Genomic DNA, 12557 nt, shown 5'->3' on the forward strand with positions numbered 1-12557 from the left:
TTTCAGTATAGGAAAATTATAACATTAGTGCTACATTCCTTAGTCTGAGCCTGTAACACTTTACTTCATTTCATGGCAAAGAAAACCCATACCAGATTTATGTCCTCAAAGTAAGTCTTTTTGTAGCTCCTGACACTTATTTCAGACAGTCTTAAGCATCCTAAAAGGATAAGAACATTCAAGGAAAGGACAGTCTAGGTCTCATTGTTTAGCAAGACAGTCCCTTTGTTTTAGTGTTGCATACCTGGGTATTAATATACAAATAATGCATAATGCAGTGCTGCTATATGCCATCCTTTTCATTTGTTTTTAATTTTATTAACCATTTCTACACTACTCAACCAATAAACTGTATCATACAAGTAGTTTAAAACGTTTTCTGTGATAACTACAACTGCAAACACTTTTTTTTGTTAGATGGTACTTTTGTTCAGGAGCAAAGAACATGCAACTAGCAAATATGATTATACATTTTACTCTATCCTGCATGTGTAGTAATACTGCTCCAATCCCATTATCACTGTCGTTAGTGTCTAGCAGGAATTTACAATACTGTCATGGCCATGCCAACTTTAGGGCTTCTAAAGCACACTTCATAGAGTAGAACTTTTTCATCTTCGTCACTTTACTGACGTGCATTACTTCTTTGGTAAGAAATGGTAATGCTGGAACAATCTTGCAGAAGTTGGCAACATGCAGTCAGTAAAAATGTATCTTAACATGATCCAGAGAGATTTCTTCTGCACCCCCAATATGACAAAGAAATTCCATTTCCATATGCCTGAATGCACACTGTTCTGGTTTCATTTTAAAGCCTACCTTTTTATCTGCTGCAATACCAGTTGCAAATTTTAATCATAAACTCGAATGTAACTCAACACCAAGATGATGCCAGCATATATTAACAGCCATGTCTCACATTGCATTCCGTTAGATGGAAGCTCAATCAGCCCTTTGAAACTTGCAGGCACATTACATAGACCAAAAGCAAAGATATCAAACTCGTGCAAGCGAATTCGCATGCTGAAAGTAGTTTTATATCTGCTCTTGTCATTCACTTAGATTTGTTAGTATCTGTATACGACGTTTCATACACTAAATTAATGGACCCATTACAAGTCATCCAGATATTCATTTGATAATAGTAACGTAAAGTTATCGGTACATATTACATTTCATCTGTGTAAAATCAATGCATAATCTTACTGGCAATCGCTACTGGAGACCAAGCACTTTTTGGAGAATGTATATTCCATTCTTTAACAACATGTTTTCAGCATTGAATACATCTCTAATGCTCCAGGAAGCGATGAATAGTGTTTGTTTAATCAGATGTGTGTTACCTGTATTAATGTGATGTGTGAGTGCTGTTCAGTCCATTTGACCATCTGGTTCAGAAGTTGCATTAGCATATTCCATTGGTAGTTACTGAGTTGCTGCCATTGGATTGAGTCCAGATTACACAATCCACAATTCGTAATATCAAGTTTATCAGTGCATTCAGTTTTGAATGCAACTGAATAAATGTAAACCTAGCATTACAGCTAACATTTTTTACTTTAACATTTCTTTCTGTGCTACTGACCATCTCGGAATGCAGCTGGATAACCAATCATCCATAATTTAAAAACAACACTGGGACTTCATTCCATCATAAATACGACTGCGTGGCTCAGTCTCTGCTTTTCTGTACAGGAAATAACTTAATTCTTGTAACAGCATTGATGCACTGGACATTGTCTGGGACAAGTGATGAAACACTAATTGTGTACGTGGGCTACTGTGACTCTTTTCCACATAACTGTGTAGTGTAGTCTGCTGTCCCTGGGGTTGATTTGGCCAACACTGAGTAACAGTACTGCTGAACACAAATTTACTGGTCTTGCAAGTTCGGTCAGCAAATGTCATCCACCAGTAGCACTTCCAGTATTTTCAGGCGGCTTTGCCCAGAGCTGGGGTTGAATAACTTTGGCTGGCATGAACTTGAGAGTCCTATATAAACTACCCCATCCAGTCTTAGATTAACTAGATACCACACACCATTATAATAATCCTCAGTCATCCATGTTTCCTTTGCACTGAGGCCAGTCCTCAAGAGAAGAATATGGACAAACATTCTGGCTGCATAAGATATAACCCTTTTTCGTGTATCATCATTTGTGAGAATTCGTGTACCTTTGCAGCATCGGCAAAGGCTCTACAAGGAAGATACGACTTCTTCGATCCGATAACTCTGTAAACCAACTATCTTCTCTTGACGGCCAACACTTCTTGGTTGTTAATTCTAATTATGGTGAAGATTTCATTTCTTTATCTATGGAACCTTTTTAAACTTGTATTACAAGAGCGATAGTAAATAACAGATATAGTAAGCTCCACAATACATAGTATAAACACTTCCACGTAACTTATACACTCAGTGATATATTCAAGATAACTTAGTTAACCTCTGAGCAATGGGATGTCCTTATAATAACAGGATAATGAGTATGAAGTTCTGAATAACCGAGTTATGTTGAATGGAATAATGAGACAAAGTGAAGTACACAATTTACTATCTCTGACTATAGACGTAAAATGCAAGCATGGTATGTGTGCTTAGTTTACTGGAACGACTGAATGTTGCTATTATTGCTTTTTCTCTTTAAAACTGTTTCTCCTTCACGATCGTGTTTCAAACCAACTAAATCCAGTGTTTCCCAGTTCGTATGAGACGTCGCATTTACTCACGCCTAATAGCGTCGTACACATCACTGGTTTTTACTTATTTCAACAAAGATGAGGCCTCGGGGGCTTTTATAAACCTGAAAATGTACAGAATAAATACATTATAAAAATAGAAACTTGTGTATTCACAAACTACAAACATACTTATTGTTGTTTGATAGAACATAACTATTGGTAAGACCCTGTTTTTAACTCTGTTTATTGCAATTATACTTGAAATGTATTTTTAGTAATTAAATTGACTATTGTTCAAATTTGTTAGCTTCATTGTTCGATTGTTGTTTTTTCGCCCATCCGTAAATAACTTCAGCTTGTCTAACCTGCTTTTATTTTATCTTCCCGTTTTAGTTAAACTTCAACCTTTAATTTTGAATTGCTTAAATTAAGAAATAAGTTAAATGAGCAGCATTTAATTTAGATTTTCCCCATTAAATATATCTTAAACAAATGATGAAGTGAAAATAGCTGGAAAACTTTAGAAATTTCAAGATAGTTGAGAACTTTATATTTCAGAAGTAACATAAATACACTGTTTAATGGAAATTTCGTCAGAGCCTTCATCAAAGTGATCCATATCTAATAAAATTGCTTTTATTGTTATAACATATTTAACTTTTCTTCCAGATTCTTTTGACTTTAACATTTTCAAAGGACACGTTTGATTTTACAACATGCTTTTTGTTTTTGACACAAATACTTTGAGTATTTGCACGAATAATGCGCTAGTGTTATATAGGTCAAATAAGAAAGGTATACTGGCAATAAGCTTGGTAAGTTAAGTTGTTCAGACTAACGTATTTGAAATGTAAAAGCGAATATTATTCGTAAGTCCACTTTAAATGTGTATAAAAAAATAACATATAAATTCTATGAAACATTGTTATTTATGACATCTTTTCTACATTTACGCATCTTTCGTATAAAATTGATTTGATAAACAATAATCGAACGATGAACTTTAAAAGCCTTTATAGAGAAATATTTTTATATTACCAAGAGTTGAGTGTATTCTGAGAATTCTTGAAGTACATTTTTTTATTGAAAATGTTAGTGTGATGATAATGTGTAATTAATAAGATGTTCTTTAAAATATACCAGATTTGTGTATTTTATTTTCTAGTAAGAATGACAGCTAAGATTAATAACTAAATAGTTTTCTATGGGATGTTTTTAGTAAGACAGTAGTCGGTGACAGAATAACAAATGTTTTATTTTAGTTTTATCGATTTATTGTTATATTTACTGATCGATGAATACGCCTAAAGTTAAAGAACTAAATAAAACCTTCATACGAATTATCTGGTAATTCTGATCGTGTTTTCGTCGTAACAAAATATTTCTGATTTCGGTTCCTTTATCTGAGCTTTTCTAGTTAACATACATGAAACATTAAAATCTTCGTAAATAATATTTACATGAAACATTAAAATCTTCGTAAATAATATTTACATGAAACATTAAAAACTTCGTAAATAATATTTAGATTAGAACTCAAGTAATTAAAAAAATATTGTATCAGCTTTAAGCATGGAATAGTTCCCTAGTGACACAGGGAAATGTCTGCGGACTCGCACCGCTAAAAACCGAGTTTTTGATACCCGTGGTGAGTCTGCCAGATAACCCATTGTGTAGCTTTTATGCTTAATTCTAAACAAATCAAGCCCAAAAGCTTGGGATAGCTTAGTATCCTGGTGGCTTAGTCTGAACTTCAGGGCTTGTAATACTAAACTTTAAAGTTTAATACCTGCGACTGACACGGCGCAGAAAGCCTATTGTGAAGCAAGCTTTTCGCTAAAATTTGAAAAACGGTAAATTACAATTTATTAATCTAAATATGCATTTGTATTTGTCCATCTATAATCTGATTCGTTTGTAACCCATAATAACATGTCACACAAAAAAAATGAAAGTACTAACAATATTGCAAATAACCTCTAGATACTTTGATGTTTCTTCGTCCATTTTATTCAAAAACTAAGCGATTTTGCTCAATTTTTAAAAGTGGGTTTTGTAAGATGCAAATACATATACTGTCAAATCAACACACACGAACACAAAGCAAACAAACGGTTTCCGCACAAGAACTAATAAAAGCAATAACTAACACTAAAAATAAATCTTTAAAAGATGGTATACAAGCCATTTTCTTAAAAGAAAAAAAAGAAAAAGAAAAAGAGGCACTCCGAAATTATTTGAACATCTCACAGCAATTTTTAATTTATCATTATTCTCTGGATGTATCCCGGTTTCTTGGAAGCATGCAAATGTATTAATGTTCTATAAAGAAAGAAAGCCAGCTAATAACCCAAATAGCTACAGACCAATCAGCCTGACCAGCTGTGCAGGCAAAATTCTTGAGACAATAATCAGTAACACTTTACACATTCCTGGAGATAACTTCAAAATTTCCAGAAGATCAAGATGGTTTCAGAAAATTCGGACAAACTACAAATCATTTAGTCAGATTAACCAAAGCAATTGTTGATGGTTTTAATAAACAAGAATACGTTGTCGCTTGCTTTCTCGATTTTGAGAAGGCATAACGGTCTCCGGTTCCAAATGCAAGAAATGGAACTACCAAGCGGGGAACTGGCTATCAAATTTTCTGGAAAACAGAATATGTAGAGTTAATGTTGAAGGGACCTTCTCAGAATGTTTCACTCCAGAAGCTGGTGTCCTTCAAGGAGGAGTGGTTAGCCCTATCCTATTCATCAGGTATGTGAATAATGCCTCTAAAAGATCCAAATAATGGATACTCCTCACAGTTCACAGACGAAGTGGCAGTCTGGAAAAGTGCACCACCAGCAATAGCAGCCACAAACATACAATCATAGTTATATAGAATAAGGGAATATAGTCAAAAATATAGAATCAAAATAAATATGACTAATAGTATTCGCAAAGTTAACATAAAAAGCACAACCTCAGATCTCTATGGATGAAGCACTCCTTCAGGCTGCTAAATCTGCAAAATTTTTAGGATTTGCATTCAACTCAAAACTAATGTGGGAAAACCACAAATAATATTAGAACAAAAATTTGACGAAGAACAAACTATGCTAGGAGTCTAACTGGTAAAAATAGTGGAGCAACGGCAGATAACATCATAAAAAATATATAAAACGTACATTAGACCTGTCATTGACTATGCAGCCCCTGCATGGATGAACGCAAGTAAAAACTACTTTAAACAATACAAAATACACTACTCACAACAGCTTATAAAGTACCCACAATAACAACATCAGAATTCATGCATAAATACGCACACATAGAAAGAGTAGAAAGATTCCTAGAAAGTAAAATGAATTATTTTGACAAAAATTGGAGAAAAAATGAAGTAGTAAGCGAACTTGACAGGTACTGTATACATAAGGTTAGACCTAAACATCTTTCCCCAGTAAATATATATTTTCTAAATAAATAAAAAAAAATCACCTAGAAACTAGACCCCACATTAGTTTAGGGGTTAATTACTAAACATTGAAAGGTTTTTTTTTAATGTAAATGCTTTATAGTTAATACATAACTAATGAAAGTGCAAATAATTATGGAACTATAAAGAAAAATGATTTATTTGCACCAAGTGTATGTGTAAATATGCATGAACATTGCCCTGAAAGGGGCCTGAGTAAGTGCGGGTTACTCTGGCCCTCGTGTACAATGTATAAATGCATTTGACAGTTGCTAGAGCAAAATTTATAGGAAGGAGGAAGAGATCGAAGAAACCTGACCCTCCTGGGTATATAAACATCAATACCCAAATACTTGAGAGAGAGCGAAAACTTATTACTCAGTATGATGCAATATTGGCTTCCTGCGTGGCCTAATGGTTAGCGTGCTTTAAGAATCCACTCCACATTTTGAGGCTGTGTGTGTGCTATAAGAGCGACAGTCAGATCCCATTATTCAGTGAGACAAGACCAGCCCAAGAGTTTTTGGTGCTACTATAGTCTAGGCTATTAATTCAAGGTTCATATAATAAATGGCCATCACCTCTAGATAGTCGTATAAACTGAGTTAATACTAATGTGTAAAACAGTACTTTTGCAACTATTTAACTGCACATTGTGATAGCAAAAATGTCAACTTGTATATTATTGCTACTTCGTTGTAATGCCCCCCAGTGGCTCACCGGTATGTCTGCGGACTTGCAACGCTAAAAACCGGGTTTCGATACTCGTGGTGGGTAGAGCACAGATAGCCTATTGTGTAGCTTTGTGCTTAATTCAAAACATCGTTGTGAAATCTTTCATAAATTACTTTTAAGATGGGTAACAGAACGTAAATTGCCACATTTTAATATAATTTTACCATGTCAAATATTATAAAACCTCGCATTCTAAATTAATTCATTTTACTTGCAGTTTGCTTTATGAAGTTTGTTTTTGGAAACTCGCACAAAAATGATAAGTGAAGAATATATATATTAGCATATATTTTTAGCATTTTTTGACATTTTCTATGTAATCTAAATTGCCGAAGTAAGAGAAAATTTCCACTTCCTTTTGCTTTATTTTGCGTTTGCGAAGTTGAATGTGATCGGAATAGTAAATTAGGCCATGAAACCTGTCGATCCTCGTGCTTGCACGTGAGAGCAGCTCTCACTAGTTATGATGCTGTTCTAACGTCAGTAGTGCAACAGCGTAATATCTAGGTTAGTGAGGTCGTTACTCTTTTACACTGGTGCAGTTGGCTTGGGATAGGCAAACATTTGTTTCTAACTGTTTTGTTAGTATGATACCGAACTTAGCAAAAAGTAAAACTGGTTTAGGCCATGGTTATTGACCTTCTTGCTGATACTAACTAAAATATTATATGTAGTGTGTACTTAATAATGAAGTATCCTTGTGTTCTATATTCATATCTTTTATACTAAAATTTCAGTATTAAAGACGTAGTACAGATTTCTGTTAATGTATAGTTAAATGTTATCCCATTCCTACTAATGTATGGTACATAGTAACTACGGTAACGTTCGTGGTAAGAAGAGAATGAAGTGAAGAAAGTTTAATCATAATATCTAAATGTGTAAAAATAAAATCATAGTTTTATGATAATAATATAAGTTAATAGATTATACGTTTTCTTATCCATGTGATATGCTTGGAAAGCTGAACTCTGGACAAAAGCATGAACAGTTTGTACATTTCTTTAATTGAAGATGTTTCTCACCTTAAAATCATTGTACTACTATGTTTTTTTATATTGTGCTAATAATATTAAAAAATAAGTATGTTACTTTTAACTTCTTTAAAGATTAATTTTTCACACTTTGTTTTGGAATATTTTGAGACCTATAGTTATGTAATGTTTGCTAAAAAGCACTATTGTAGCCATTTGCAAAAAAACTTGGGTTATTGATAAACTTTTTTGTACGCAAAACATGCGTACATAGACTGTAATATATTATTATTGTGAATATCTTTGCATATATGTTACAGGTTACATGTACAAGTCAAGCAGTTTTATCATTTAGTAGTTATTTCTCCTTCTTATAAATGTTAGTGCTTAAGTAATTTCACCCAGGTCCTCTGTTGCCATTGTTTGTGTTGCATTTTAGCTACACGTTTGGTGTAATTAATAGTTTCATTATCAAAACGAGTTTTAGTAAATTTTTAGTGTTCTTTTTGTTTGCCGCTTTTCTTGAGTACCAAGGCGAGATTTTAATAATTAGCACTAGGAATTACTAACTATAGGAGAAAGCTAATTGGCCTATGATGTGTGTGTGTGTGTGTCTAAGACTATCACTTTCTCTGTGATGTAATGCAGGAAAAACAATATTGATGGTATTCTTGAAAACCATGTTGGGGTCATTAAGTAGTGACTAAATTTTTTTTTCTCAATATAATTGAGTAGAAAAAATGTTAACATTTGTTTTACTAAAATGTTGAATCTTAATTTTTATAATTATTTCTTTAGATGATTTTAAACCAGCATCTGTAGACCCTACTAAGGGTGCCACAGTAGATATTGGTGAAGGCCATCAGGTTACAGTTTCAGTTCCTCATATTGAAGTAAGTAGTGAAGAATTCAATTCTCTCATTAAGTCATGTTATCTTGCTTCGGTATACAGTTGATTGTAATTAATATTTAAAACTACTGATATTTTGCTAATTCTTTGTATAATAAGTTGTAAAAACTATGTAAAAAATCTAAAGCATTTTCATGTTGTATTTAACCAATATTAACTTTGCCAAACTATAAAAACATACAAATGATGAAGAAGCTTTTGTTGCATTATTTTATATATTTAATAGTCAAACAAGATCTGATACAAGTACGGTAAGGTCGTGATATTAAAAGAGTAACACTAATTTTCAATGTGATATATTGATTTTCTGCAGAGCTGTGTATAGAATATAGGTTTACTATGTTTCAGACAAACACTGCAAATGTTTGCAGTGGGTTTATTGAGCTGTGAGGAGATAAAAAATTTGAAAAGAAACAATTACTAGTCTCTCTCACCAGTTCAGTGTGACATTACCTCTATTAGCTAAAATAAAGTCAAATTCAAATGATAATAACCCTTAAACATGAAAACAAGTTTAAATATTTCTAACTAAAACAGTTCACTGCAGCAAAAACTGACAGAATTTTACACAAAATCTTAGTAAAAAAAATCTTCACAAAAATCTTATCTAAATCTACCTAACAAAGGAGAGAGACTAGCTTTAAATCAATAATACAACAAAACCAAGCTTCTCATATCATGTATCTTATACTTACTAAAATGATTTGGAAACAGAAGAGACAGCTGTTTATTTTAGAACATCAGAATAGTTATAACTATTTTTTTCTACAAAAGAACATTGCATAATAATCGGTTAGTGGATCTAGCTCTGTGTGTAACAATTTGTATTGTTTATTTGTTGGCTTTCTACATCTAGTCAAAGAAAATAGAAACTTAAGATTTGCATATTATATAGGGGGGCACAAAAATATTGTATAATCCTTTTTCAGATAAATTAAACCTTATAACCTGAATTCACTGAATTATACCAGGATGCTTTGGGTAAAAATTATAATTCATAATAAAGGTACTTTGTTATTTATAGTATTTTGGACTATACCTAACTTTTACTCTGTTAATTGGTATTGAATGTACTTTTAATATTTTCACTGTTTTTTTGGATACTTTTTCCATATTTGATCAAACCTTTATCTTTTGTAATATTCAAATTCACTTGCATAAGAAAGAAAAACTAAGTTTTTGTGAAAATGCAAATTCAAGACCATTAAGTACAGAATGAATTAAACATAACTTATGAAAAAAACACAAGTAAACAAATAACGTAAATCTTTATTGAAACAAATGTTTCTAATGCTGTCCTGTTAATGATTGGAGTATTATTTTGTGAGACTAGCAGCCTCTTCAAGAGTAAGAGAATGATGAAGTAAAAAAGAAACAAGCCAAAATATTCTATTAATGAACTGAAGCAGAAGCCTTAGTATGTATTCAGAGATGCCATCTATTTCAAATGAGTGAGCGTGATGATTGTAGACAGAGCCCTTTATCATTTGCAGCTACTAGGCCTGACCAATATTGTACAACCACTGGCTACAGTTTTGAGTCATCCATGTCTGTGGATCTATCTGTGGCTAAACTGTAAACACTGCTTGCAAGTATGCTTGAAATCATTTTGTCATCTTCACAACCCAACATTTGTACAATGGCTGTGGTTTTGGTTCTAGCACAGTCATATTTTTTTGCTATATCAGAGTCTGGGACCATTTTCCTGAATAGATGTCCTGCATGATCGGCTACAGCTAGGGGTAAATTATGAGCAATGATGAATTGTGTGAACATCACTTCTGTATTTATGGTTTCATATTCTGAATTCTTACTCATAAATGTCATTATCTGCATTGTTTTTGTCTTCACCTCAGCTTTTTGTTGATGAGATGCCGATTTTGTATATCTGGAACAAACGTTTATCCTGCCATGCGCCATAGAAAAATCGATGTGACAAACTGAACAAAATGCATGACTGTCACTGACTTTTGATGCAATGACCTGATATTTTGCACTATACTCTTTTCTAAATTTTTGATTCACAGTTTTAGTCCTTTTAGATTTGCCACAAACAAGACAATCTGGTGAACGAGGCCTCTTTTTTTTCCATCTTGTGAATGATCACATTGGTGTTTCTATGCCACTTAGAAAATGAGAAATACCTATCTACGCGAGCGCTGAATGGCTGATAAGCACTGATGACGTAACTATGGATTCCCCCTCGTACTCAGCACAGAGAAGCACCGCACTCAAACTATTGGTATATGTTGGGGATACAAATATTTTTTATTATTTCAAGCACAAACATGATTGTTGCAAGTAGCCATTTGGACTGTTTTTTATTTATTATCAAAATTTATTTGTATCTCACTAGAAGTTTTCTTTTCACCCCTTTCAAGCCCTGGGGGAACAATGTATCACTTTTATTGTATAGGCCTATATAATATATAATAATTTGGGAGTTGCAACAAGTTGTGTTGTAAGATTTGTTTGTATGAGCGTATAGTCGTAATGTATACACTAAAATCGTAATAGTTGGCATCTCTGTGTATTCCAAAGTCATGGGTTACGTACTTCAACCAATGGTTAACATATTTTAAGTTATAACAAATAAATTGTAAAGATTGTTATAGTCTGTCTGTGTACTACCTTACCTGTTAGCTTGAGACTTTAGAACAAAGACTGCAGTATTAACTGCATAGAAATTTTTTTAATTACCTGATTTTATCCTATTAAAAGATATATTCTGCACTGTATATAGAGAATTAAAATTAATAGCTGTTCTAGCTATGATGCCCCTTCTAATTCTTTATTTCAGAATCTTTCTAGACCCAAACATCAAAAAGATATATTAAGCACAAATAGCAAGATGTTATAATTGATATCTTCAGATGACATATAAGACATAACTACATAATCATTATAAAAGTTAATACATAAAACTACAAAAACTAGAAACTAACCTCAAAATAAGTTAATCATCAAAAGCCACTTAGATACATACTAAACTAAGTTAAACAAAAACTAATACAAAATATAAACATAATTACAAATTGTTAAAATGAAAAACATAAAATTTAAATACAAAGCAAAAATAAACTCAAAATACAGAATAATCAGTTACACACTAAAATATATTTTACAACATATTGTAAACCATACACATTTAATAAAAGCTTATCTTACAGTAGATGTTGGCTGTTTATATGTATGTAATTTGCGATACTTGCCAACAAGATTTATACACAATGTTTTTTTAATACAAATATATTTTAATATACAAACAACAGCATAATTTATAATAATGATTATTACAAATAATGATCTATGTACAAAAGTTTTTACAAACAAACAGTATTGAGTCTTCTATCTGGTGAGACTTTCTCAATATCATATTGAAGGTTCACTATGAAAATATTAATTTTAACTATCTAGCTCTGTGTTCATTTTTCTCTGGCCATGTGCCGAGTTTTCCACTGCTGAAATTTTCATAGAAATACTAATGTTCAAAGTGAATTCACTTATGTTAAATGGTTTGTAATGTTCAAAATTTATGAACATTTCTGGTCAGATAGCTAAAGTTCCTGATTAATAAGCATTATATCAATCACAGGAATAGTTACAAATGTTTTTAGTACCCCAACTATAGCAAACCAATAATATATATTGTCTCTTGTCACATATTGTTGAGTATATTTATAGGCATCAGGAGAGTTTTCAGAACTTCATTTTATGCAAAGATATTGAACATACACCAGCATCATAATAAACTTGTGTAGCTATAATTATAGTCAATAGAACCATGCTCATAAAA

At 32.3% G+C, this 12557-nt stretch overlaps 1 protein-coding gene across 3 annotated transcripts in view; it reads left to right on the top strand.

Annotated features, from left to right (window-relative positions):
* LOC143246259 (uncharacterized) overlaps window positions 1-12557 on the top strand; it is a 63399-nt gene that overhangs the window by 31328 nt on the left and 19514 nt on the right. Inside the window, exons 1-2 of one of the 3 annotated variants that reach the window (XM_076492683.1) lie at window positions 7558-7710; window positions 8650-8744. In XM_076492683.1, coding sequence (XP_076348798.1) covers window positions 7680-7710; window positions 8650-8744 — 126 coding nt within the window. In that variant the 5' untranslated portion in view covers window positions 7558-7679. Of the gene's footprint in view, window positions 1-7557; window positions 7711-7845; window positions 7868-8649; window positions 8745-12557 lie in introns of those variants that run through there. The other 2 variants (XM_076492684.1, XM_076492682.1) reach the window with 2 other exon arrangements.

The sequence above is a fragment of the Tachypleus tridentatus genome, chromosome 3, assembly GCF_004210375.1.
Source record: "Tachypleus tridentatus isolate NWPU-2018 chromosome 3, ASM421037v1, whole genome shotgun sequence".
Taxonomy (NCBI): domain Eukaryota; kingdom Metazoa; phylum Arthropoda; class Merostomata; order Xiphosura; family Limulidae; genus Tachypleus; species Tachypleus tridentatus.